Raw genomic sequence first — 27,851 nt, forward strand, 5'->3', positions numbered from 1 at the left:
ACAATTTTAACCGGTAAGAAAGAAACGCGTAACAGACTCTACCCTAGAAATAAATAATCATAAGCCGTTGATATTGACGTATTACAACATCTCCGTCGTTGATTAGACCTGGCAGCCTTCCTTGGCCTCTATTTAAAGAATCTCCTCATCAGCTCTCATAAGCTATTCGTACAAAAGAGGTTTTCTTTATCTTTCATCATTTTCTTCTAAAAAAAAAAAAAAAAAAAAAAAGTCTCCAGATCCAATTACAAGGTTTCTCAAAAACTCCCAAATTCATCTAAAATTGAAACAAATACGCAAATTCAAATCCGAGAGAGCTTCTCTAGTTTGATTCAATATCTCTTTTGTGTTTGTATTTGTGGATTCCACTCCCAATCACTCAGATTGATCTCAGCTTCATTGATCTATCTGCTGACTTGAGATTCCGCGAAATTAGGGTTCTGTTATTTTATTATTCCCATTTCCGTTAAGTGTTTGCGTGCGTGTCTTATACCATCAGATGAACAACGATCAATCTAAGCTGATGAATCCGCCACCGCCTCAGCAGAGGATGAATCCGCCGCCGCCGTTGCAGGTGATGAATCCGGTTCAGCCTCGAATCATGAACCAGGCTCCTCCCTTGCTAAACCAGTCCCAAAGCTTGAACCATCCGATTATGGTTATGAACCAGCAGCAGCCACAGGCTATGCTGAACAACAACAACCAGCCTCTGATGATGAATCCCCGTAACTATAACCTTAGCTCCGAGTATCATAACCAGCCTAACAACTTCCCCTCGAAAATGAACCGTAACAACAACAACAACTGGAAAGGGAAGAAGATCGCGAACGACAAGAGACCTCCGAATCCGATGATGAGGATGCGTAACAACAACTCCGCTATCCCGATCTACAACAACCCTGGTAGTGGTGGTGGTGGCTCAGGCGGTTACAAGCCGCCGGCTCTCAACGAGCTCCAGTCTCAGAACAGGCTGAAAACGAGGAAGTTCTACCCCAAGAAGAAGTACGGTGCTAACAGTAACCGTCACGTCCCTTACGCTCCGAGGAACACGACGTCATTTATCATCCGCGCGAAGAAATCCGGCGGAATCGCCGAGCTTGTGTCTCCGTCCCCCGTGACGCCTGCTGTGCTTCCCACGCCGATGTTCTCTCCGTCGCGAGAGGTTTTGGGAGACATGGCCAAGGAGGAGTGGGGTGTTGACGGTTACGGATCCATGAAGGGGCTGATTAGGCTCAGATCTGATGGACATGACCTGGAGCCTTACGATGATGATGAGGAAGACGAAGGTGGATCGAGTGAGAGTGATGTTGAGGAGCATGTGGAGGTTGAGAGGAGGCTTGACCATGATTTGAGCAGGTTTGAGATGATTTATCCGAGTTACGGCGGTGGCTCTGAGTATAACAATGTGTTGGAGAATCGAGTTGATGATCAGGATAGTCATATTGCGCAGCTTGAGGAGGAGAACTTGACGTTGAAGGAGAGGCTGTTCTTGATGGAGAGGGAGTTGGGTGACTTGAGGAGGAGGTTGCAGTATCTTGAGAGGAGGAACATGGTTGCTGAAGATGTTAATGAAGAGGTTGTGGAGAATAATGAGTCTGAAAGTGAGGGTGATGACACAGGCGGATCTGATGCACGTACTAGTGGGGATACGAAGGATAATCGTGTTGTTGCAGAGGACATTTGTATGCAGGATGTTGCAGCGAAAGAAAGCAATGCGGATGAAGCAGAAGAGACCCAAGATACTATTAGGGAAGTTTCAGGTGAACAATGCGAGGAAGCCAATCTGGTTGTGGTTGGTAAGGATCAGAGTAAGGGAAATGAAATGGCGGTTGAGAAGGTTGAAGATGCATCAGGGAATGATTCTTCTATTGGAGAACAAGGAACAACCATATGATATGATACTTGGACAGGCGTTTTAGTGATGGATCTCTATGATGTATATGTCACAATGTGCTTGTCTTAGTAGGCGTAGTCTTAGTTATCTCATCGCTTTTGGTATCAGAGTCAGGAGGGTTGCTTTCCCTCGGTGAAGTTCATATGAAGACATGGTAAGCTTTCTTATCTGGTTTAGATTGTTTTTCTACCTCTGTGACGTGGTTGGATCATCTTGTTGATGATACGTTCCCCAGTTAATAAGGTTGTAGTAAAAGTAATGTTCATTGTAGCGAAAGAACTTATGGATGATGTAGTTTTCTGGTTTCTTCTTTTTAATGTATTGTATGTTTCACTTTTAGTAGCACAAGTATCTGTGTCTTGGTTTGAGGCAGTTGTAGAGAGCTGAGCTTGAAGAGAATCTCTGAGTTGCTTCGGGCCGAATTGCAGACAAGATGAATGATGTCGCGGCCTTGGTCCTTTCTAATAACGCATCCAAGTTTGGGCCAATATGGGTCAGTGGGTTGAGCTATTTTAATGTCCATTATACCGGCCGAACATCTAATAAAGTCCTATTGAAATTTTCAAAATCAAGAATGGTCTCTCTTCTCACTTCAGTAAATAAACTGAAGTCGTTAAATTTTGAATTACGTCAACTATATAAAACTTCTCAAAACGCCGTTTATTAACCAATAAAACATAGAGCAATTCTCTTAAATAGTCATTTCTAAGTTTTTGTCACAAAATAGTCTTCAAAAATAAAAATGACCAAAATAATTTAATTTTTTTAATTTTTTTATTTTTTTTAAAATATTTTCTTTTTTATCTTTCAAAATTTGAAAGCTTATCCTAAATTTTTTACTATAACTCTAAACTCTAAATCTAGATAGTTAACCCTATAAATATATTTAAAACTTTTTTTGGTCATTTTTTTCATTGAAAACTATTTTTGTGAAAATAAACTAAAAATTGCTATCATAATTTTTCTGAAACATATCACAACTACATTATTGTTGGTGTAACAAGTTAAATATTCATTTATTGAGTCAAGTACTGCTTTAAAAACGAATCAAGACCTGGCCAAGTTCATCCAAAACGTCCACAACCGGAATATACTTTTGCCAGAGTTTTTATTCATTTCAATCAAATACATTTGTAACAGATATTTTATATGTCAAATATAGTGAGTTTTGTATTAAGAATATATCGTATCATTGACGTGATACGTATGATTGATCACTCACTCCACTCTCTCAATATTCTGTACTATCGTTTATAGAAAGTTCAGTAAATACGTGTCAACCTAGAGCTCATTCTCTGCTCAACGTGTATATATATATACTTCAGTTCATAAGAAAGTTCTTACATTTTTTTTTTTTTTTTTGATAATCCAGTATCCGACCACTTTGCGTGATCGACTAGCCCACCGGGCCTAAGCCCAAGCCATTACAGGATTTTTAAGCGTCCACTTAAGGGCCCCTGGTTACGCGAAGTGGTCTGGAGGGCGAGAGGCATCCCATGTAAATACCCCTCGTGGCCGGGGCTCGAACTCGGGTGGCGGGCACCTCAGCCGAGGTTCCTTTACCACCAGACTACGAGGCCCGGTTAAGTTCTTACATCTATATTTTAATTATATCAATCGAGTAAGTTTCAGATTAAATTTAAAGTACAATTTTTAATCTAAGCTTGTTCACCACCACCAGCCAACAACAAGCCATATATCGTCATAGTCATATAGTTCAATTCACTGCAACTATGTTGAAAGACACATGAGGGAGCTGGATGATACTGCAGGTTCTGTGGTGAAACTGGCCCAAGAAGATATATGGCTTGACACAATTCCTTCGACGACCGACCTCGTTTCAAGCAGTTGCTGATTTTAGTGATAGTTATGAATTATGAGAAAGTAAATATCTATTTTGTAATATATAATGTCCCCTCCCGAAATAATAGATATATATATGTTGTTGTGTATGTTTAGAAAAGTTGATATTCTATGTATAATTCACATTTTCGATAGCCACAATAGTAAGCGAACTATAAACCAGGATTGTCTACCAAGATCGCCTTCCCACCAGATCAAGGGTAGTAAAATGGGGTATGAACATCGCGCCTTCTTGTTGTTTATGTGATGCGGCGGTGGAGGACAGAACCCATCTGTTCCTGAATTGTGAAATAAGTGAAGGGATTTGGGGCTTAGTGCTGTCCAGGCTTGGATACTCCTTTCGGGCTTTCCACACTTGGACTTCTTTTACAGAATGGGTGGCTCTACGCGATGCAGTAACTAGCAGAACACTTAAAAAGATGGTGGCGCAGGCAACAATTTACAGTATCTGGACCGAGAGAAATAACAGGCTACATGTTGGAGAATCTCGGAGCCCAGCTACTATCTTCATGTTCATTGATCATTTCATCAAGGATGTTATTCTTGGCAAAAGAAAGCTCAAGAAATTTCAACCTTTGATGCAGCTTTGGATACGCTATGAGTGACTTCTTGGAGCTCATTGGATGTTAGCTTAGTCTTGTTTATTTTTTGCCAAAGCTGACTTAACTTTGCTTTAAAACTTTTGTATCATTACAAACTCTTCTCATATTATATATGAAATTCACATTTTGGCAAAAAAAATAAACCAGTTTCAGCTATCAACTATACCACGATTCGGACAAAACAGGTTTGAAATATTTCATTAGCCAAAAAAGTCCAAATGTAATCAGCATTAACTAGCCAAATTAGCATTAGCTAGTCGAAATTAACATTTCGTTAAACTAATGGGTCTAATTCGGCTAAACAACTCTCATCTTGCAGTTTTTAGGTTATTGAGGATAGAGGTTAGTGCAATTATATTTGCATATTCATTGCGATTTGCCGCCATCCGAATTCAGATGCTCACTTTGATCAAACAAACACCATCTTAACGTTTACATACACTTTATACAGATGCACAAACAAATAAACACGGCCTAAAATAATTCAAGAGGGATCGAATGTGGAATTTTTACATATATGTTTACAATGTTAACATAATAGAGCACCCTCAATGAGTATAAATGTTCTTTTAGAAACTCAATGTTAGAATTCCCATTGGGGTGCTCTAAGATTTAAAGAATAAGTGTCCGGACAAAACTTAGGTTCACCCATACGGTGAACCTTTTAAATTCACCACCTCTCTTACCACCAATCAAAGTGCCAACTAGATAATTAATAAAAAATATTAAATTTTATTTAAAAAATTTAAAATAGTTAAAAAAATAATGATGTCTAACAAAACCCTAAATCCTAAACTCTAAACCCTAAATCTAAATATAACCCCTAAATACTAAACCAAAATCCTATACCCAAAATCCAAATAGTAAACCTTAAACCCAAATCCTATATTATAAACCCAAATCATAAACCCAAACCCAAACTGTAAACCCAAATCCTAGACCTTTAACCCAAACCGTAAACTCTAAACCCAAACTCAAATCCTAGACCGTAAACTCTAAAAATCATCAATAATTAAAAAAAAATGATACCACTAACGAAAACCCTAAATTTTAAATTCTAAACCGTAAACTGTAAACCCAAACCCAAACCCAAATCCTAGACCCTTAACCCAAACCGTAAACTCTAAACCGTAAACTCTAAATTCAAACCTTTTGGGTTTAGTGTTTAGGGTCTAGGATTCAAGTTTAGGATATAGTGTTTGAGTTTAGGGTTTATGGTTTATGGTTTAGGATTTAGGTTTAAGGTATAAGGTTTGAGTTTTATGATCTAGAGTTTGGGTTTAGGATTTAGGGTTTAGAGTTTGGGTTTAAAATTTATGGTTTAGAATTTAAAATTTAGAGTTTTCGTTAGTAGCATCATTTTTTTTTAAATTATTGATGATTTAAAAAAAATATTTTTATTAGTAATTTAGTTGGCACTTTGATTGATCAGAAGGACGGTGAATTTAAAGGTTTCTAGGGTGAACCTTTTGTCCCGTCCTGTAAGGACAGATGCATGTGGCGTGTGACTTTATAGTATATTTTATTTGTCGTGCCGATATTGCTGAGGAGAGTGGAACCATATTGGACTGTGCACTTTGTAAACTAAATAAAATGATTTCAAATCGCGGCAAGTTAAATAGTTCAAGTGGGATGTGAACGCTAAACTGAGCATAGAAAATCGACTATTACGAGGAATCCACCATCACTTAGTCGCCGGGGATTTGTACTTTGGAGTTTCTGACTTCTTTTTGTATGTTTCTGTTTTTTAATATTTAATGTTAACGATTCATTCCAGATAAAAATTATCTTCTTATTTTTAAAACATTCAACATATAGTTGACATACTTTTTTGGTTTTACGTATAATCAATCATATTGATTTTCATGTTCCTTCAAACCTCTCTGAATTCTAAGTAAGTTTTCATCTTCGGATTAGTTAATAACTAAACATGCTTACCTAAACATGCTTAACAGTGAACAATTTTAAATGATATATCAAAAACAAAATGCATTTTTATTTGATCACATGAATATATTCACACAGCAAAAAATTGTTTTAGAAACGTTGTATTGGATAAGACATAGACTTTGGAAAGAATCACAAATTACTCTCTGACATCGAAATACGTGTTTGTAAACCGAATTGAATCCTTAAATCTTGTTTAGTTATTTAGTCCCAGAGACACAAGCCGAATAATTTAATAGCCCCAGAAAAAAATAAAATACAATTGCATCCTCAAAACACATGCAGTCATGTAGATAACAGTGGGGAGTTGTTTACACAAAATCCACTTGCGTCCTCTAATACAATACATCACTATTCTGTACAAAGTTGACTTCATGTTAGCTCGAAAATACAGTCACTGATCTTAGTGGATTACGTAATATAAAACCGTCCAACATACAAAACAAGATAGAAATTCATGAATCTATGAATATGAATATCTCTTAGTGCCTAATCTTACTAGAATTATAAAAATATGGAGCTTAATGCGTCCTATTGATCACAAGAAACAAATACTTCGGAGCCGCCATACGTCACCATGCATTAATCATTCTATTAACAGTCCACTACCAGAGTCGCAAACTAAGCCCTAAGTGTCGTTATTTTTCTCTATAAATAGAACCCCAGTTCAGCGAGATCTGAATAAACTATCGATCTACCAAGTCATTTTAAACAAGCCATCTTAGACAATGAAAACACAAAACAAAGTGATGGGAGGACATGTGCTGCTTACTATTTTCACTCTTTGTATGCTTTGTTCAGGTGTTAGGGCACAGCTAAGCCCTGGCATCTACGATAAATCATGTCCGTATCTTGTACAAATTGTCCGTAAACAAGTTACCATGGCCCTGAAGGCCGAGATTCGGATGGCTGCTTCTCTTATTCGTCTTCATTTCCATGACTGCTTTGTTAATGTATGTATTGTTATCCTTACGTCTTTTTCTGTTAAATACTTATTTGACGTTAAGATATTGTTAGAATTGTTACAAACACTCGTCACCAGTTTGTTAGCATGAACGTTTCAGGGGTGCGATGCGTCTGTCTTGTTGGATGGAGCAGATAGCGAGAAATTATCGATACCAAACGCGAACTCTGCGAGAGGATTTGAAGTAGTTGATACTATCAAAGACGCTGTGGAAAACGCATGTCCTGGTGTTGTTTCTTGTGCTGATATACTCACTTTAGCCGCTCGCGAATCAGTTTACTTGGTAAGCTTTTGTTCCCCAATATTTAACAACCATCATCAAAGCCTCAATGCTTACTTTAATTTCAGTACATCAAGCGAACTTTAGGTTAGAGATTTACTAGGTTTCATATAACACGAGTTACAGCATTTAAGGAACCAAAAAATTCTATACTAAATATAACATACGTTGAGATTATTTATAGTTCTAAACAAGATGATTTACGTTTGATTTTTTTTAATAATATAATCGTCGCCTTTTCTACATGTGGTTGTATATAATTGTACCTTTCTTTTGGGGTTGTCTATATTTTACACATGCATGCTTCCCTATATTTTGTTGTTGCTAAGAATGTAAATATCATTTAAAAAAAATGAACGCTGGGTTTTACAAAGTGCGATTAACAAAAAAAAGTAAGACCTTTAAACTTGGACATTAATACATATGATTTCGTACTTCAACTCGAATCATTCTGTTATATTTGTTGGTCATCTATAACGGGTTTTGATTTGCAGACTGGAGGACCTATGTGGAGAGTGGCATTAGGAAGAAAAGATGGACTTGTGGCAAATCAGAGTAGTGCAAACAATCTTCCATCTCCTTTTGAACCTTTAGACGCTATCATTGCCAAGTTTCAAGCTGTAGGCCTTAACGTCACCGACGTCGTAGCTTTGTCAGGTTTTAACTCTTTTCTCCGGTCACATTTTTTTGTGGGTATTATTGTCCTCTAAGTACATGTCACTTATGCATTTACTCATTTGTCATTACAAAGGAGCTCACACCTTTGGACAAGCAAAATGTGATCTCTTCAGAAACCGGTTGTTCAACTTTACTGGCCAGGGATCTCCGGATGCAACACTTGAAACGACACTCTTGTCTGATCTGAGAACAGTTTGTCCCATAGGAGGAAATGGAAACGTAACAGCTCCCCTTGATAGGAACTCTACGGACGTCTTCGACAACAATTATTTCAAGAACCTCCTCCAAGGGAAAGGTCTTTTGAGTTCGGATCAGATTCTGTTCTCCAGTGACTTGGCCGTGAATACAACAAAAAGACTTGTGGAGGCTTATAGTCAGAGCCAGAGCTTGTTTTTCAGGGACTTCACTTGTTCGATGATCAGAATGGGTGGTATTATGAATCCTGCCAATGGATCGAGTGGGGAGGTTAGGAAAAACTGTAGAGTTATTAATAACTAGTGTGTGTTCTTTTGCTTTTCTGCTATGTTTGGGTGTTGGTCATCAGTTCTCGTGTGTGTATCAAAATGATCTCGTGTGTAATAATAAGAAGTTAATGGGTTTGTTTAACTGTTTGTTTTTGTGGAGATCCATATATTATTTTGAATATTACCGGTTTTGAAGTCAAAGAGGACTTCAAAATATTTCCTTATTAATTAGTATTAATTATTATATAATTGTTGATTTGTTATATGAATATCAAATATTATAGACTATAGTTGCTTTTTATATTTAATTGTTGATTTTGTTGTATTATTTTTATATAATCTCTTATTATATTTAATTGTTGATTTTGTTTTAAATTGAAAGTATTTAAATTCAAAGAAAATGTTTTTTTCTTGTTTTCTCTTGTTTAAAGGCTTTCATAGTTTTATTTCAAAACACTTTTGATGTATTGTAATAGATAAGTTTTTATTTTTGTGGTATTGAACTTTTAATAAGCTAAGGTAGATCAATATCTAATTAAATATAAGAAATAGTAGTGTACATAATTTTTTTATAACGACTAATTTTATTAAACTTAGGTGGAGTTTACATAATCCCGAAGAGGATGAACAATTAAAGTAAGTACATTGTAATAACATACAAATAAATTGTCATTCGGAATTCTAGCCTTAGCCAAAAGATCCGCCACCTAAGTTGTCTTTCTTCCTGTCCAAGTAAATGAGATATCTTCAAATCTTTACACCCACCAGCATATTTCCCTGATCCAGTTATAAGCTCCAAAGTGGAGATTACCGTTCTTTAATATGGCTTTTTCACAGTCACTCTCAAAGATTAGCATTCTATAACCCCCTATCCAACAATGATGTACCGCCAATAAAATTCCTTGATGTTCACTTTCAAACGCATTTTAAACAATCTTCCCTGCAGCTTGAACTGATTCTTTATAACATCCATACTCATTTCTTAGAATCCAACCCGCTTCCGCTGGAATAGTTGAGTTGGTGAAACTCTCCATCTACATTACATTTACTTTTTCCTTGGCTGGGCCTTAAATGTACTTGTTATAAATTTTTTTTTAAAAATATTTTATATTTACGTTTATATGTATTTAATTTAGGAGACTTATTTTTACTTTTAAAATATGTGACCAATATAGCTTTCCTAATATTTTTTTATGTTTGGACATGTATATAATTAAACAATACATGATTATTGTTTTTTCATGTATTTATAACATAATATGAAGTCTGTAGCTAAGGTGTAACATAATATGAAGTTCGTAGCTTATAACATAATAATAGGCTTGTGGTTAAAAAAACATAATAATAAGCTAAGGTGGATCAATAGCTAGTTAAGAAGTTCGAAGCTTTTGTTCGTGCATTTAAAAGCAAATAATTATTTTAATCCATAAATCTCGAATCAAAGCAACATATTTTTGTATCTCTTACCAATCTTTATAAGTTGTAAAGCCATTGTATATATATACTTTTAACTATCTTCTTAACTCTTATCAAAATTTTGGGTTTCTTTTATGATTTTCATCACTGAAGTAACCTTTGATAGAGAAACATATAGTTGTTCCTAATTGAACAATGGTTTTGGGAAGTACAAAAGAACAACTATTAACTTTTGACCTTGGCTTTTGTTGATCATCATAGACTCATAGCTTTTCATCGTATAATTTTTCCATCTCTAGCGTGCTCAGACTTAAGAGTACACACAAAAAATAAGATGATGACTACATAACTTGACAGATTTTTATTTGTTTCATGAACTATTCTTGTTTTGGAAATCATCAATCATGTCTGCTTTTGGGAGGGTACCTTCAATGGTCCTCTTAGTATTAAGTGCGTCATGTTCTTTTGATTTAGTCAGACGATCCAAACCATGTTATCTTATTGAACTTCCCCATCTACGAAGAAACAAAGCAGTTGATGGCTTCATCAATTTTTAGAAACCCTATATGAAGGTAGAGAGCAATCAATCAACCTTATAAATGCCATGTAAAATGCCTCTTTTCGTGGAAGCTTAAGCTCAGATTCTAATGGAGCAAATATAGCTTCAATTGGAGGCATGTCATCATCATCTTTTTCTGCAGCAAAGATCTTTTTTAAGGTGGATTCCATAGCAAACTGAGCAACCATTGATGCCCTCTCCTCATTGATTTTCTTGATTTATAGATTCCGCAACACAGTTCTTATATATAATCAAAAGGTACTATCTACAAAGCTCTGACAAATTAAAACATAAAAGCGAAGAACACACGATGTAATAATTGATCCAAAACTAAGTGGCAGTAAAATCTGAACGTAATAACTGATCCGTAAACTAAGTGGCAGTAAAAATTCTGAACGCTAATGTATAATACTCACGGCATAAATACACATGAACACTTTCATGATAATTGGCTTGTTTTTAACTAACAAAAAGTTAAAAACTTAAAAAATTTGGGTGAACGGAAGAAATAAACTGACATATGAAACTGAACTTCTTTTAATGAACACAAACACAAAACAGAAAAACAGACAACACAAATAACAACAAACCTTTTCAAAATCTTTCTCTCTATGTCTCTCAGACAAACTTTTATGATTTGAGTTCAGTGTGTGGTTTCCCAAACTCTCAAATCAATATATGCATCACACTAGGGCGAAAAAAACTAATAAATCAAGCCAATACCATCAACAAAAAAAACAGGAAAATTAAAATCAAATCGACACATAAACAACTATAGATTATCGTTGTATAATCTATTAAGCTCCACTTTCATAGTTTCATTGTATCTGAACCATGAAGCTGAGTGATGAAGTTCCAGATGCACAGACTCATATATGCAAAGTTCCAGTCATCTTTTTAGACTCTATGAGATGATATATAGTACTTACAAACATATATAGCTTCTGAGAAAAAAAGAAAACACCATATTAGCAAACCAATAAGAGACCTTTTCAAAAAGAAAACTATCGCAAAATATGCATTTCAATTTTTCTGACTATTTTATTCTATTACCCAAAATCACATTGCTTTACCGTATAGATGTATCAATAGCTCAACGGCCAGTTATGATTTCTAGAGGCAACACCCCAAACGCAACCACATTGGTCTTCATTAGCTATTCCATTCATAAAGAACTCGAAGCTAGATATCTGCAAAAATAACGAAGGTTACAATTCACAACAGCAAAAACGACATTTGGATTCTCAACATTTAACTCTAAGAAAAATCAAAACGTGTAATTTTTTAAAAAAGAAGACAAACAAAAAAAGGCAAATCTATGTCTCAAAATAAATGCCTCGCTTCTCTCTAGGTTAAAAAAATAAGAAAAAAGCACCTCTCTTTTCCGCTACTCCTCTTCTCCATCTCATTGTTCATGTCTGTACCCTCTTCACCAGCAAGGGTGGAGTTCAGTTGAGGTTGTCTCCGTTATCAGATCCGGTGGTTCTGGAGCGTGCTTGGAGGTGTCGGTGGAGTTAGAGGACGACCCTTCTCTCTGCTAGTTTTGTCTCTGTATCCGTTAACTCGCCTTCTTGTGGTCCAAATTCGACATTTCTGAAGAACACCACTTCATCATCTCTGGGGAAGGAGACAACGGCCTTGCCGTTTGGTTTCTTTGACATAGGATCGCCGGAGACAGATCTGGCGGAGGAGACACGGGTTTTGGCGGAGGAGTCGGAGTGGAGAGCCGCCTTGCCGTTTGGTTTCTTCGACATTGGATCGCCGGAGACAACTTTGGTGGAGGAGACACCGGTTTTTCCGGTATGTTTGATCGGTGGGGATTTGCCATCAGGTTTCATTGCGAATTCGGCTTCTTAAGAGGATTCTCTCGATTTTGATTGGAACCAAGAAATGGTGAAGAGATAGACAATTTTGTGATAAATGGATCTGGAGAAAAAATGGTTATAAAGAAATTCAGAGGGAAAAGGTGAACGGAAGCTATAAATGGAGGCTTGATTACACAGAGATGAATCGTGTATCGTTTGATCGACAATCCATTAGAGAATTGGAAACGACGAAGAACAACACACAAAAGGATCTAGAGTTTCATCGTCTCACGTTTCTAGGGTTTTCCCTCTCATTGGGCTAAACGGGCCAAACAAATTCAAGTTAACAGATCAAAAAATTATTAGAAGTTCACACGAAAATGGTTTGTGACATGGCTAAAAGAAAAAATCTTATTGGCTGATTTTTGAGTCATACGTAGACAGTCTATCTGAGGCTCTTATTTTTCTTTTATTACTTGTTTGATGACACAAATAATTCATCTCTTTTAATAGAAACATTATTAGCTACATATCATTACAGAAAACAGTCTATAATTAATGAGAAACCACTATTTAGATAGCTAAGCAATGAACATAATTAGTGCTACCAGTCCGTGCATAATGGTCGGCTACGATGGTGAAGGATCTATGATGTCTGTCACAATTTAACGTTGATGAGTAGATATTTTGTGGTGATGAATTTAACATTTTTACCAAATTTTTTTTGTTTTTGTGGTGATGAATAAATCGATCGTTTGCTAGTTCAATGACTAAATCACATCACATAGGTGCAACTTGCAAGTGCTTCTCATGAATAAGATGGTGCCATTATCAAATGCTTCGCACATCAGCCGGTATTTGTGATCTGAAAACAAAAAGGCAGGCAAAATTCTAAACTTCTAGTCTTCGTGGAATTCATCAACGAATATCCGTGCAGATGAAAACGACTATGTCCAATCATTTTGAGAAAACTGGCTCCACTTTGATCGCTTCAAACAAACACACGACTTTGAAATTAACGCGGAAAGAATAGTATGCATGATCAAATTTCAACAAATCATTAGTAATTAGTGTTCACGGAGTTTTTGTAATATTATTGTTGACGTTGCTTTGTTTATAATTAATTTTTTGTTTAATCGTTTTACTATAATTCAGAAAATCATATTTAAATCTTTTATGTTTCTATTTATTTCAAATCTTTTATTTTGTCACTATCAGATTTATAAATGTTAATTGAATTAGATAAGTGACATGGGAAATTTTGATTAAGTAAAGTTAATTAGCATTTAATTTTTCACACGTGTTATGTTATTTTTAGCGCTATCAAACAAAATAATATGATTAACTAGGTAATAATCCGCGCCTTGCGCGGGATGTGATTATTAGTTTCGTTATTTTTAATAAAAATATATTAAATTTATTTAATCCGGATATTAGTTCGGTTTTAAGTTTTTTTTTTGGTTTTTAATCTTCTAAAATATAACTATTATTTTAAATTAATATTCATTTTAGTTTATTCGGTTAAAATGTTATGATTTTTTGTTTTTTTTTTCGGTAAGAACCAAAAAATAATATTATTTATTTATTTTCATGTAATGAATTTTAGATAGTCGTTATGTCGAACCAATAGTTTCATATTATAGTTTCTAAACAGATAATTATTAAGAAAAATCATTCCACTACAATTTGGTCAGTAGTGAAAAAAACATTAAAAAAAAATATTTCAACTTTCAAAAAAATAGATACTTCAGTTGTGGTGAACACTTAGTTACAAAGTGCTCACATCAAGGCACACATGTATGTGTATGTAAAAAGTATATAAAAATAGTTGACAAATATATAAAGATATTGTTAGTTAATATTAAATGACATTTTTGTTCAAAATAATACATGAAAGATAAAAGTAAAATTAATTTAAAATAAAAAAGGCCTTGACATTAGTTATTTTTTTCATATAAAGAAAATAAAATTGTATCAGTAAATAGGGTGGGCACAGATTGAATATCTGGGTATTTGGAAACATTTGTGTCAATTCGATCTTTAGCCACCTAGATATTCGGTGACTCGGCCGAAATGTTTTAGAATTTTAAAGAATATCTGATTTGATCCGTAAATAAAATAAAATTTTTCAAATAATTGAAAATTTTAATAATAACATTTTATTACAAAAATAAAATATTATTTAACTTTTAAAATTCTAGTATTTGTGTATATATGCATATAAAAGATCGAATTATATATTTGTTCCTAAAAAAATGGTATTTGTGATTTGCTTCTTTTTTCGATATTGTATTTTAGTATTTGATTTTTTTCGTAGAGTTACAGATATCCAGATTTTTTGGTTCAAACCAAAACGGATAACGAATCAAATCAAAATTTATGAATATTTTACTCAACTTTATCCGTAAACAATAAAAATAATACATATATATATAGTTTAGCTTTTGATTCGTTATCTATTTTTATTCGAACCGAAAAATCCAGAGTTTTATTGGAACCATGTATGTGAGTTTTATATTAAAAAACGCAAAGTACATAGTGTGAACACATTTATGAATATAGTGTGAACGCGTTAACATATTTATTATCAAATCATTGTGAATATGACACTTGTCTATTATAGTGTGAATGCATTTATTACAATAATTTTCTTCTGGTGTACGAGGGATTGGGTGGTATTTCGATATATAACATTTTCAGTACATGTGAAGGTTCATGAATGAAGTACATTAACTCAGACATGTGACTTGTGACATTTGATTAGGCCGTTTTTTGTGACTAATGGGTATCAATAGTTCATAGTCGTGAGTTATAGTTTATAGTCGTTAAAAATAGTCTATAGTCGTTGATTGACCAAAAAACAAATACCTATTCACTGTAAAGGATGATGGACGAGATTTTAGTGGAGTTAAATGCTAAGATCAAATTTGAATTTTTGTTATTTTTGATTATATATTTGACCATATTCTGTCACTAACCTTGGTTTTCATATTGATATCAAATTTGAATTTTTGTTATTTTTGATTATATATTTGACTATATTCTGTCACTAACCTTGGTTTTCATATTGATATCGACAGTATATCAGTTATTTCATGCCTCAAAGTGCAGATATACCTGTCACCAAACAATTGATGCATTACTCATTGAGGTCCAAAAACAAATATATAGACATACATGTATATATTTTATCTTACCGATTATTTATTTAGAAAATAAATTTATGGGTTTTTTGTCCTCGTTAATTAGACTTCCATCCCCCATCGGTGTTCGGTGTTAACATTGATTCAAAACAAAAAGAAAAATATGTAACAAACTAGGTAAAACAAACTAGGTCAAAATACATGTATTTAATTTGTCGTTTATTACAATATTTACAAACCGAATTGCAAGTCAATTCTCAACATGCCGTTAGCTATATTGTCTTTTTTCTATCATGACGTTAATTGATATGACATTTTTTTATCCAGTGAGAGATGAATAAAGAGTTAAAAAATGATTATGTTAGTTAGTAGTTACGTTTGATGATTGTATGTCTTACTAAATTTGTACTCGAAACTATATATTGCTTTTAGTCTATTATTTTCTTGAACAATTTAATTACTTTTCTTGGATAAGAAAAATGCACCTGCAGTTAGACTATTTTCAAAAAACATATGCAGTTTGTATATATATACCAAAAAAATATACTATATTAAAATATAGTCTTAATTTTTATCTATTTAAAAAAGTTATCATTTAAGTTTTGGACCTATTTAAGAAATGTCTAAATGTATAATATTTAACTTTTTAACCTAAACACCATTTTACTAATGTATTATATAATCTAATATATTAAAACTGAAGTACAAATTTAACTTAACCCTCGCTTCACTCTAATATTACAAGTTTATGCCACTGGACAAATCATTATTAATAGCATTATCAAACCACATTAATTTAAATGACTTATTTAACCAACTTACTATATTAGCCGTACTACGAAGAACATCTATATTATGAAAAGAGATGTACCCATTTGAAAATGTTCTTACTTCATTAATTAAGCTCCCTATTTTTTTGTTTATGTTTTTCAGTTGCATTTATGAAATATCCTAAAACGAATAAAACTGCATAATTTATTACTTGTCTTTTCAGTTACATTAATGAAATATGCTTAAATGAATTTAAACTTCCTATTTTATTGTTTGTCTTTTTCAGTTACCTTAATAAAATATCCTTAAATAAATTTGGACATAATGTCATTTAATCAACCAAAAAACTCATGAGTTATCCCTACGTGCATAATTTTAATAATAGAGATTTTTAAAAACGTGCATCATTAAAATGTTACCTAAAACATACAACACTAATATATAACATGCATCAATAAAACTAGAATTTGACTCACACATTTGTACGGATATTATTTTCAGTTGATTAAATTAAAAAATATTTATTTATTCAAAAAATATTTAAGAATGGCTATGTTTTTAAAAATTATATGGTATTATTTGCTCATAACTCATTTGTCATTTGCTAAATTGTTAGAAATAAAATTTTAGCATAATATAACTCAGTTGTCATTTGCTAAATTTATGGTTTTTATTTATATTTTTTTATTATTTAATTATAATATTTTTATTTTATATTTGAAAGAGAAATGAATTTTTTTTCAAACAATATTTTTGTAAATGTATTTTTTTAAAAATAATCAATTTAAATTGTTATTATCATTGAATATAATTATTTTTGACACAATTTGAGTTTTCGTTTACAACAAAACTTATCATATTTTAGGATAATTTTAATTTAAAATGTAATTTTCATATTTTTCAAACAAATTCTTAAAATATTTTTTAAATATTTTGTTATAATTTTTAAAAAAATATTGAGTTGCATTTCAAATAAAAAGGTAAAGATATTAAAAATATTCTAATTAAAATATGTAAAATTTAAAAGGAAATGGTCAAAATAAAATAAAAATTACACATAAAAAAAATCATGATTTTTGTTAACTAGGCGGATCATTATTTATATGATATCGCAAACGAAAGAAAAATTTATGTTTTTACAATTATCTAATTAACTATGTATACTCATTTTTCTATATTTTTTTATATGATATCACACATTCGTAAAAAATTAGATAGTTTAAGATGAAAAAAAAATATTTACTTAATGAATATAATATAAATGAATTTTACAAATACATCATTTAATAAAATAAATAATTAAAAACTGAAAATTCAGATTCGCGTTGGCGCGCGGATCAGGATCTAGTCTATATTATTAGAAGAGAAGTACCCATTTGAAAATGTTTTTACTTCATTAATTAAACTTCCTATTTTTTTTCTTGTCTTTTTCAGTTGCATTTATGAAATAACCTAAAACGAATAAAACTGCCTAATTTATTACTTGTCTTTTTAGTTACATTAATGAAATATGCTTAAATGAAATTAAACTTCCTATTTTATTGTTTGTTTTTTTCAGTTACCTTAATGAAATATCCTTAAATAAATTTGGACATAATGTCATTTAATCAACAAAAAAAACTCATGAGTTATCCTTACGTGCATAATTTTAATAATTGAGATGTTAAAAAACGTGCATCATTAAAATGTTACCTAAAACATACATCACTAATATATAACATGCGTCAATAAAACTAGAATTTGACTCACACAATTGTACGAATATTATTTTCAGTTGATTAAATTAAAAAATATTTATTTATTCAAAAAATATTTAAGAATGACTATGTTTTTAAAAATTATATGGTATTATTTGCTCATAACTCATCTGTCATTTACTAAATTGTTAGAAATAAAAATTTAGCTTAATATAACTCAGTTGTCATTGCTAAATTTATTGTTTTTATTTATATTTTTTATTATTTAATTATAATATTTTCATTTTATATTTGAAAGAGAAATGAATTTTCTTTCAAACAATATTTTTGTAAATGTATTTTTCAAAAAATAATCAATTTAAATTGTTATTATCATTGAATATAATTATTTTTGACATAATTTGAGTTTTCGTTTACATCAAAACTTATCATATTTTAGGATAATTTTAATTTAAAATGTAATTTTCATATTTTTCAAACAAATTCTAAAAATATTTTTTAAATATTTTGTTATAATTTTTTAAAAAAATATTGAGTTGCATTTCAAATAAAAAGGTAAAGATATTAAAAATATTCTAATTAAAATATGTAAAATTTAAAAGGAAATGGTCAAAATAAAATAAAAATTACACATAAAAAAATCATGATTTTTGTTAACTAGGCAGATCATTATTTATATGATATCGCAAACGAAAGAAAAATTTATGTTTTTACAATTATCTAATTAACTATGTATACCCATTTTTTTATATTTTTTTATATGATATCACACATTCGTAAAAAAGTAGATAGTTTAAGATGCAAAAAAAAATATTTATTTAATGAATATAATATGAATGAATTTTACAAATACATCATTTCATAAAATAAATAATTAAAAACTGAAAATTCATATATATTCTATAAGCCATACTATTAGGTCTAATCTAGACTAACTTACTATACGAGCTTTAACAGTTTACAAACATTAAATAAGTCATTACGTATAAGTATTATACATTTTATATGTATAAAGTCTGGTCCTTTCAGCATATAGAACATGTAGACAAAAAATTACATCATTATGTTATCACACACGATAATAAATTTATGTATTATATTGTTTATTTTATATGTTGATTGGTATGTTTTACATTGAAGGTTCGACCTGTCTATTAGTCTCAATTTTAAACAAACCCCAATACCTTGCAGAACACACCCTAAACCTTAAATTCAAATTCATACGTCTAACAATAAAATTCTGGATACATGTATTTAATTAGCTAAATACATGGAACAAAAAAACAATATTTTACCTTCCCAAACAACCTCAAAACCAAATCTTCTGCGCATATATAGTTTGCCCAAATAAGGATAACCAGCGAAATTATAAATCCCTATATTCCTCAAACTATTAACTAGAAAACATTAATTATAACTTTAATTTCTAATTGAATTAAACTAAAAAAAGTACTCCATCACTTTCAAAGCTTCTTAGTCCTAAAAATATATATTCTAAATTAACCAAGTATTACTTTTTACCTAGAGTGTTCAATCCAAATATCAATTTGGTTTCAGTTTGGTTTTTTATTTTTTCGGTTTATTAAAAATAGCTACAATTATAAATCATATCTATTTTGGTTTGGTTCGGTTTATATAATATCGGTTTTTGGTTAAATAGGTAACCAGAAAACCATTAATAAATTTATCTTTTATTACACTTTGTGAATTTTTCTTTATATGGTTAGATATCAAATTTATTAAAATATAATGATATTTCATTTTTAAAATAGTACAGTTTTATTTCATTTTACTATTTAAAATAATTAGTAAACATATTAAGTTGATAATAATACAAATAATAAAAACTGATAACACCATAATATTATTAAATAACTAAATATTAGCACACATATTTTCAACAAAAAAGTAAAAATTATGTTTTATTGAATTTAATAAAGTAGAAAAAATAACTTTTAACTTCAAACAAAATATTAAATTACTAAAATTAACATTTTAAATATGAAAATCTTACCAATAAAATAAATTATGTATATATTATTAATTTTATTATACAGTTTACATATAATTATACTACTTTATTTTAATGAATCGGTTTATTCGATATAATCGGTTTATTCGATATGATCGGTTTATATATCAATGTCCATATACCACAATTTCTTAAAATAAAATTTTATTATGTATATTTGATACTATCAAATCCAAACCATTTTCTCTACTTTTGTTTGATTCAGTTTTAGGGACCCCTCAGTTTTACCGATTAAAGAATCCTATTTTTACATATATCTCAATAACGATTATCGTAAACATATTAAAACAATTGCTGTCTCAAAAAAAGAATATGAAACAACTATTACACATAAACACAAGAGATGTCATATATATCTTTTCATACAAATTTATATGCTATAGAATAAAATGTTTCAAAAAGATATTCCCGCGCTTGATAATCCTGCGCTTTCAAAGCACAGGTCAAATCTAGTTATCCTTATAATCCGGTTATGTAAAAATTAACCCACTTAAGCATTAATTAATATAATTTCAAACCAGATATTAATCCATTTTGTACGTTAATTTTTTTTCAAGTATTTTTGGCATATATGAAAGATAATTTATAATATTATTTAGTTGTATATAATCATTCAATTTATGAATGATTATATATAATATGCTTATATATATTATATCATGATTTTTACTTCTTACTTTGTACATAACGCATATACTAACAATTCTAAAAATTCTGTAATGTGTTATTATATATAAAAATCCACGAGTCTGGGGAAAAATCATTTATGTATCATTACATTATATAAAATAACATTTTTTTGGTGAAAATATAAAATCGTGTTTATTTAAGATCTTACATAGTGTTTGTATAGTTGATTTATTAATGACATGTCAAAAGTTATTATAGTTTCATACTTAGCTTAAAATTATTTGAATTCGAAAGAAAATGTATTTAGATATGGTAACTATTAATTGTAGATCTTTGAAATTTTAAACTACTTGACCTACCAACAAAAGAATATACCTAAAATCTTAAAAATATAATTGATATTATGAATATACTCAAAATCTAAACAATTAAACTAAATCTAAATTATTATATTTTATTATAAACCATTATATGAAAACAAAAACTTAAAAATATTGGGCTCATGTAGAAGATAATACAATATATATAAAAAGAAGATAATACACTATAATTAAAAGAAAATAATGCATTATCTTCATTTATATAGATGTAACAAATAATATAAACTCATTTATAATATGGTAACATACATTAAAACAAAAAAAAAATGTTATAAACAACAAAACACGTATAAACCATTTTTTTAACCAATTATTGTTAAACACCATAGAAATAATATATTTCTCAAGCAAAACCAAAATGTAAACAACATTAGCAACTAACATATTTATATATACAAAATAATTTTATAAAAATAAATGGAAATTATTCCGCGTGTCACGCGGGTGAGAATCTAGTTTGTGATTAAAATACACACATTTATTATGTTCCTTTGGGGCACTCAAAATCGTTAATTATATATGTATTACTGTATACTTTACAAAGATAACTAATTATAACGCTAATCATTATATAAAGATTTACTGTGTCCTACAAAAAATATAAAAGTCTCTACGACACTGAAAGTTTTGTAATTTTCCTACAACATGTTAAATTTTCTTCTAGGGTAAAGTAGAAGCTCTCTATAAAAGGCTACGAATGCCTTTATTTTCGCATCAACCCATAAACTTCTTTTAGATTCTCATCTCTCGGTTTAACAAGCAGAGAGCAAACAAATAATGGGTATAAGCAATGCTATTCCCTCACTTTTGCTCTCAATTTTGATGTTCGGGGTTTTGGGTAATTATGCTCAGCTTACCTCTGATTTTTACTCCACGACCTGCCCTAATGTCACAGTCATTGCTCGGAGTCTGATCAAGCAAGCAAGCCGTAGCGACGTCAGACTCACTGCTAAAGTCATGCGCCTTCACTTTCATGACTGTTTCGTGAACGTAAGATCTATTTCTATTCATTACCATATTTGGGTTCATAATGAAACCGCGTTTCAATGCGCATGCGATCTCATGATTCATGTTAAATCAAAACCAGCACCACATATGAAGGTTTATTTGATAAGGTCGCATTATATTTTTGTTATGTTATTGACTTAAATGGGTATTTTCTGTTCATACTCATTGATTAACCAAAAAGAAATACCTATTTGTTGTAAATGGCTATGGACAAAATTAATTATAGTGCTCGTTGCTTTTTAGATCAACTTGAGGTTTTTAATGTTTTTAATTATATATATTTAAGTATACAGGAAACCTTGGTTTCCTATTTAGTGACGGTCTTTATAAACCCAAGTTAAAATATTCCAAAAATTATAGACAATAGACTTTGACTAAGAAATTTTAGACATAGTTTTCTTGTTAAAATTAAATCATGCAAAAAACATTGAAGTCCACGTGTGTGAACACAGGGGTGCGATGGTTCGGTACTGTTGGACGCTGCTCCTGCTGATGGTGTAGAGGGTGAGAAGGAGGCTTTCCAAAACGCTGGCTCTCTGGATGGATTCGAAGTGATCGATGATATCAAAACCGCACTCGAGAATGTTTGCCCTGGAGTTGTCTCTTGTGCCGATATCCTCGCCATCGCAGCTGAAATCTCTGTCTCATTGGTAATAATACAATTTCTGAATTTTTACGTGCTTTCATATTTTGTCCGTACATGTCAACATAAGCATGCAGAAATTTACCCAAATTTCATATTTCAAGTTTCTAAACCCAAAGTAAATATTTTTAATAGAACTATTTTAATAATTTTATCATTTAAGGCTGGAGGACCGTCATGGGACGTATTGTTTGGAAGGAGAGATGGTCGGACAGCGAACCGCGGGGACGCGGTGACCGCACTTCCACTAGGACCTGACTCTCTTGAGATCCTTACCTCTAAGTTCTCAGTACATAATCTTGACACTACTGATCTCGTCGCTTTATCTGGTAATTTGTGCATTCTTGTCTTAAATCTTTTGTCATTAGCCATCTTGAAGAAATATGACTATAATTATAGTACGTTGTTACAGTGTATCTAAACGAATAATAAACATACAGGTGCTCATACTTTCGGGAGGGTTCAGTGTGGAGTGATAACCAATCGTCTACACAATTTCAGTGGTAACAACGGACAGTCCGACCCTACTATTGAACCGGAATTCTTGCAAACGTTGCGACGACAATGCCCGCAAGGCGGAAGTCTCACCGCGAGGGTCAATCTTGATGATACGAGCCCTGACTCATTTGATAACGACTATTTCAAGAACCTTCAAAACAACCGTGGGGTCATTGAATCAGATCAAATCTTGTTCTCTTCCACAGGATCACCTACTGTATCTTTGGTGAATCGTTTCGCAGAGAACCAAAGTGAATTCTTTAGAAATTTTGCGAGATCGATGATCAAGATGGGAAATGTAAGGGTTCTCACAGGAACTGAAGGAGAGATCCGTAGAGACTGCAGACGGGTCAACTAATACGGTTTTGCATAAAATTGCATGTTCAAACTTTGTTATTATTCATGAAATCAGTGATATTTATTTGTGCTTTTCCATAAATATTTTATATTCCGTTGATTTTGCAATTGTAAATCATAAATACACACATACTTATTAGAAAAGCTCCACGTTCTTTCTATTGTAGCATGTACATTTTTTTTTTTTGAATTATACAGAGGCATCCTGGTCCTATAAAAGTGATTCAGACTAGTCACGTGTTGCCACGTGTAGCCTGTACATTACCTTCTAAAACAAAATAATTTATAACTTCTGAGTTCTGATAGCCACAGTACAATTTTAGAGCATCCGCAGCCGACACATTTTTTTAGAGGGGTGTTTGCCAAAACTAACCCACAACTTGATTTTAACCCCAAACTTATACCCAAACTTGAATCAAATGCAAAACTAACCTAAAAACCTAGCGAAATTACAGCTCAGCCCCTTGTGAACAAACAAAAAAACAGAAGCCATTTTTACGAATATAGCCCCAGTAAGTCGTCTGAGTCGTCTGAGATGTTGGAAGTCGTCTGGACGACTGTTTAAGTCGTCTGGTACCAGTTTATTTTAAAATAATTTATAAATCTTGTAAAAAAATATTTTGATGCGTGAAAAATAAAAATCAGGTGATTATAAACAGTTTTAAGTGATATAAATTAAGATATGATAAAATTGATTTGTTTTGAAGATAGATGAGTGGAAGTATTGAATCATGATATTCTTTGGTTTAGGAGTTTGGCAAACATATGTTGTAGTATTGTATGTATTGTTAGGGCTAGATCTTGGAAAACTAAAATGTTTTTTTTCAAATATTAGTTTTCACCTATATGTGTTTATTTCTGTGTATAGTAAACACTTTTCAAGTTTGATTTGATTTTATGAAGTCTTTAATTAGATAATTAAGTTTAGGGGTTATGTTTAGGGTGTGGACGACTTATATTTCAGTTGTCTGTTGAATAATTTACACGGACGACGTAATATTCAGTCGTCCACATCGTACCGAACCGTTAATTTACCAATGTACGTTTTAACCTAACCGGATCATTTACCGGACATATAAAAGCTATTTTTTTCACTATTTCACAACTTTACGAAACCCTAGCGCCGATTCTCTCCAACGGCGATTTCGAAGGCGATTTCGAAGGCGATAAGACGAAAACCCTACCGTGGTCGTGTTCCGCCGTTATCTTCGCCTGTAATCTCTCCGATTACGACGAATCTCGTTTCTCCTTCATGCCGTAGAGTATTTTCGTAGTTTAAACTGACCGTCCGCTTCCTTTTTTTCAGATCTGAAATCTCGTTTGCCAAACTCCGCCGCCGGTATGTTATTTCTCATGTATTAAGGTGTTTAGCCGCCGGAAAACCCTAAATATTTTAGTATTGATTACTCAGACGACTTCCAGGAAGTGAGAAGACTACTTGGACGACTTCCAGGAAGTCTTCTACGATGTCTTACTCTCTGGACGACTTACATGTAAGTCGTCTGAGTAGTCTTCTCACTTCATGGAAGCCGTCTGGAAGTCTTTGTCAGGCGACTTTGTCAGAAGACTTCCAGACGACTTTACAGGAAGTCCAGACGACTTTACAGGAAGTTCAGACGACTTCCAGACGACTTTACAGGAAGTCCAGACGATTTTTAGGAAGTCCAGACGACTTTCAGACGACTTCCAGACGACTTCCAGACGACTAACAAGTAAGTCGTCCCAGAAGCCTTCCAGACGACTAACAAGTAAGTCGTCCAGAGAGTAAGACATCGTAGAAGACTTCCTGGAAGTCGTCCAAGTAGTCTTCTCACTTCCTGGAAGTCGTCTGAGTAGTCTTCTCACTTCATGGAAGCCGTCTGCAAGTCTTCTATAGCATTTAGCATAGTGCGCAACCTATGTGTTTGAGATGGTTGTTTGTGATTATTTGCAGGCCTTAAAATGGATTTACCAGAACTCCCGCCGAGGATGTTTACATTAGGAGAAGAGCCCGATGCAATCAGGAGCATTTCGTATCATTCTGATGACACGAAGTTGTTTAAAGCTCTATGTGATTGTCTCACAGCTGACGAATATGAGGATCTGAAGGCGTCGAAGTTAGGAGTGTTCATCAAATTCAAGGAGCTTGACTTTGGTTGGACTTCAAGGCTGGTACATTTTTTGCTCTGTTTCCAGCTGGACATCAAGAAGAAGTTTGAGCTCTGGAGTCTTGTCGTTTCACAACCTGTGAGGTTTTCACTGATAGAGTTTGAACACCTCACTGGGCTGAACTGCGATTACATCAAGGACCTGGAAAATCCAAGGTGTGAGGTTACGTCGGAGATGGCTGCTTTCTGGGAGAAGATGCGTGTTGATATCGATACTGGGCCAAGTATTGAACAGATAACAGAAGCATTTTACAACTGCGACGAGTGGTCTCCGGACGATCGCATGCGGCTGGGATACCTTGCCATCTACGCAGGATACATCGAAGGGAAAAAGTTCTCATCCGCTACATCAGCTAGTCTTGCAAGGCTAGTGATGGATTTAGAAAAATTTGAGAATTATCCATGGGGGAGAGTGGCGTTTAAGGTGCTGATGGATTCTCTGAAGGCAAAAGACTTGACGCAAACTGGTTACACTGTTGATGGGTTCATACAAGTGCTCCAAGTGTGGGCGTACTATGCTATGCCAGAATTGGGTGCTAATTATGGGTCTCCCATACCAAACAGACCGTCTCCACTGTTGCTGGCTTACAGGGGTGGCAAAAGACAACGCAAATGTTTTAAGGCTGCTATCAATAAACAGGTACTTAACTTCACTCCTAAGACTTCTCAGACGACTTAAAGTTAAGTCGTGTGGATCGTCTTCCAACAAAAGACCACTCAGACGACTTACTTTTAAGTCGTCTGAGTGGTCTTTTTGTTGGAAGACTTCCAGACGACTTAACTTTAAGTCGTCTGAGAACAAAATACTTCTCAGACGACTTACTTTAAGTAGTCTGAGAACAAAATTCTTCTCAGACGACTTAACTAAGTTTATATCTTTTATTTATTGCAGACTATCGTGAAGAACTTCGTTCAGAAGGATTTTGATGAAATGTTTCCAAAATGGGACGGAGACGTAGATGACCCTGCCGCGGATAACATAATTAAAGTCATGTTTAATGATCCTGGATGGGAGTGGACCATGGAATGCTGGCCAGTCACCGGTACTCGCAAGATTGTGAAGATGGAAGTGAGTCCAGTGAATAATGAAGTGAGTCCCGTGAAGTCAGAGAATGTTGTGAAGGAAGAAAGTAGCAGACCTCGGAAGAAAGCTCGTAAAGGGTCTTCTGTTTCTGCTGAGACACCTGCGGCGGGTAGTGAAGGGATGACGCATCAGCAGATTGAAAAGTCCTTGAAGGACATATCTGATGCCATTAATCTTGGCTTTGGGACGTGCCTTAAGGAGCTCAAGTTACTGGCGGATAGGATGGTAGCTGTGGAGAAGAAGGTGGGAATCACCAACAGAGGGGGTTCATCTGATGATCGTCAACTTACAACCACTTCAAATCCACCAAAACCTGCTGACGAACCCGGGGTTAGTACCAAAACCTCTCCCAAAATTGCAGAGAAGAGAGTCACTAGGCAAAGTGTTAGGAAGAGTCAGGACTGATGTGCTTTGTTTCTTGTGTGCTTGGATGAACATGTGTGCTTTGTTTCTAGTGTGCTTTGATGAACCACTGTATGCCTTGATTCTGAACATGTGTGCTTTGTTTCTAGTGTGAATTTGATCTTTGCTGTAAGGGCTTTTGTTAATAGTTTTTAAACACTGTGAACTCGAAATTGCAGAGTGAAAGTGTGAATGGGGCGAAAGCAGGACGGAAGGAAGCCAAAGAACCGAGTCTTACTACAGAACCGAGTTCCTCGAGAGAGCTCTGTCTTGTGAGTCCTGCAGCCGACTTACCGAGTGATGATCCTAGCCTTCTTATATTGGACAAACAAGTTCCCACCGCTTCAGATTTACTCGTTGAAGAAGCTAGAAGGCAGACAAAGAAGGAGACTGCTTTGGTGAATCTCCGTAAAAAAAGTGTGCGAGAAAGGAAGCTTGCTCCCACACAGCAAACTCCTTTTAAGGGAAACAGCACTGCCAAACAGATCATTCCAAACAAACAGGTTGGCGGAGGCTATGATCCTTTTGCACCCTATGACAAGATGAAGTCGAAGGAGCTCACTGCTTGGGTGCAAAAAGATCCGTAA

General features: G+C 33.0%; 4 protein-coding genes across 4 annotated transcripts; all 4 read left to right on the top strand.

Annotated features, from left to right (window-relative positions):
• The first annotated feature begins 160 nt into the window (after nucleotides 1–160).
• LOC106439472 (ankyrin repeat and ELMO domain-containing protein D) lies at nucleotides 161–2,233 on the top strand. The gene has a single exon (XM_013880921.3). The coding sequence runs from the start codon at nucleotides 500–502 to the stop codon at nucleotides 1,892–1,894; it is 1,395 nt and encodes a 464-aa protein (XP_013736375.1). The 5' UTR covers nucleotides 161–499; the 3' UTR covers nucleotides 1,895–2,233.
• Nucleotides 2,234–6,994: 4,761 nt separating this feature from the next.
• On the top strand, nucleotides 6,995–8,834 carry LOC106444070 (peroxidase N). The gene is made up of 4 exons (XM_013885598.3): nucleotides 6,995–7,259; nucleotides 7,371–7,553; nucleotides 8,045–8,207; nucleotides 8,302–8,834. The coding sequence occupies exons 1-4, from the start codon at nucleotides 7,035–7,037 to the stop codon at nucleotides 8,724–8,726; spliced, it is 996 nt and encodes a 331-aa protein (XP_013741052.1). The 5' UTR covers nucleotides 6,995–7,034; the 3' UTR covers nucleotides 8,727–8,834.
• A 12,711-nt stretch (nucleotides 8,835–21,545) lies between these two features.
• LOC106444069 (peroxidase 58) lies at nucleotides 21,546–23,788 on the top strand. The gene is made up of 4 exons (XM_013885597.3): nucleotides 21,546–22,115; nucleotides 22,586–22,783; nucleotides 22,940–23,105; nucleotides 23,217–23,788. The coding sequence occupies exons 1-4, from the start codon at nucleotides 21,903–21,905 to the stop codon at nucleotides 23,630–23,632; spliced, it is 993 nt and encodes a 330-aa protein (XP_013741051.1). The 5' UTR covers nucleotides 21,546–21,902; the 3' UTR covers nucleotides 23,633–23,788.
• Nucleotides 23,789–25,572: 1,784 nt separating this feature from the next.
• On the top strand, nucleotides 25,573–27,851 carry LOC106442247. The gene is made up of 4 exons (XM_048768119.1): nucleotides 25,573–26,148; nucleotides 26,203–26,418; nucleotides 26,671–27,192; nucleotides 27,444–27,851. Exons 1-4 carry the CDS (start codon nucleotides 25,573–25,575, stop codon nucleotides 27,849–27,851), a joined length of 1,722 nt encoding a protein of 573 aa, XP_048624076.1.

The sequence above is a fragment of the Brassica napus genome, chromosome C9 (genome assembly GCF_020379485.1).
Source record: "Brassica napus cultivar Da-Ae chromosome C9, Da-Ae, whole genome shotgun sequence".
Taxonomy (NCBI): Eukaryota; Viridiplantae; Streptophyta; class Magnoliopsida; order Brassicales; family Brassicaceae; genus Brassica; species Brassica napus.

Coding starts and splice junctions, on each gene's coding strand:
- LOC106439472 (XM_013880921.3), top strand. CDS start 500: ATGAACAACGATCAATCTAAGCTGATGAATCCGCCACCGCCTCAGCAG.
- LOC106444070 (XM_013885598.3), top strand. CDS start 7,035: ATGAAAACACAAAACAAAGTGATGGGAGGACATGTGCTGCTTACTATT. Junction 7,260..7,370: donor TCCATGACTGCTTTGTTAAT/GTATGTATTGTT, acceptor TGAACGTTTCAG/GGGTGCGATGCGTCTGTCTT. Junction 8,208..8,301: donor CGACGTCGTAGCTTTGTCAG/GTTTTAACTCTT, acceptor GTCATTACAAAG/GAGCTCACACCTTTGGACAA.
- LOC106444069 (XM_013885597.3), top strand. CDS start 21,903: ATGGGTATAAGCAATGCTATTCCCTCACTTTTGCTCTCAATTTTGATG. Junction 22,784..22,939: donor CTGAAATCTCTGTCTCATTG/GTAATAATACAA, acceptor TTATCATTTAAG/GCTGGAGGACCGTCATGGGA. Junction 23,106..23,216: donor TGATCTCGTCGCTTTATCTG/GTAATTTGTGCA, acceptor ATAAACATACAG/GTGCTCATACTTTCGGGAGG.
- LOC106442247 (XM_048768119.1), top strand. CDS start 25,573: ATGGATTTACCAGAACTCCCGCCGAGGATGTTTACATTAGGAGAAGAG. Junction 26,419..26,670: donor AGGCTGCTATCAATAAACAG/GTACTTAACTTC, acceptor TATTTATTGCAG/ACTATCGTGAAGAACTTCGT. Junction 27,193..27,443: donor AACCTGCTGACGAACCCGGG/GTTAGTACCAAA, acceptor TCGAAATTGCAG/AGTGAAAGTGTGAATGGGGC.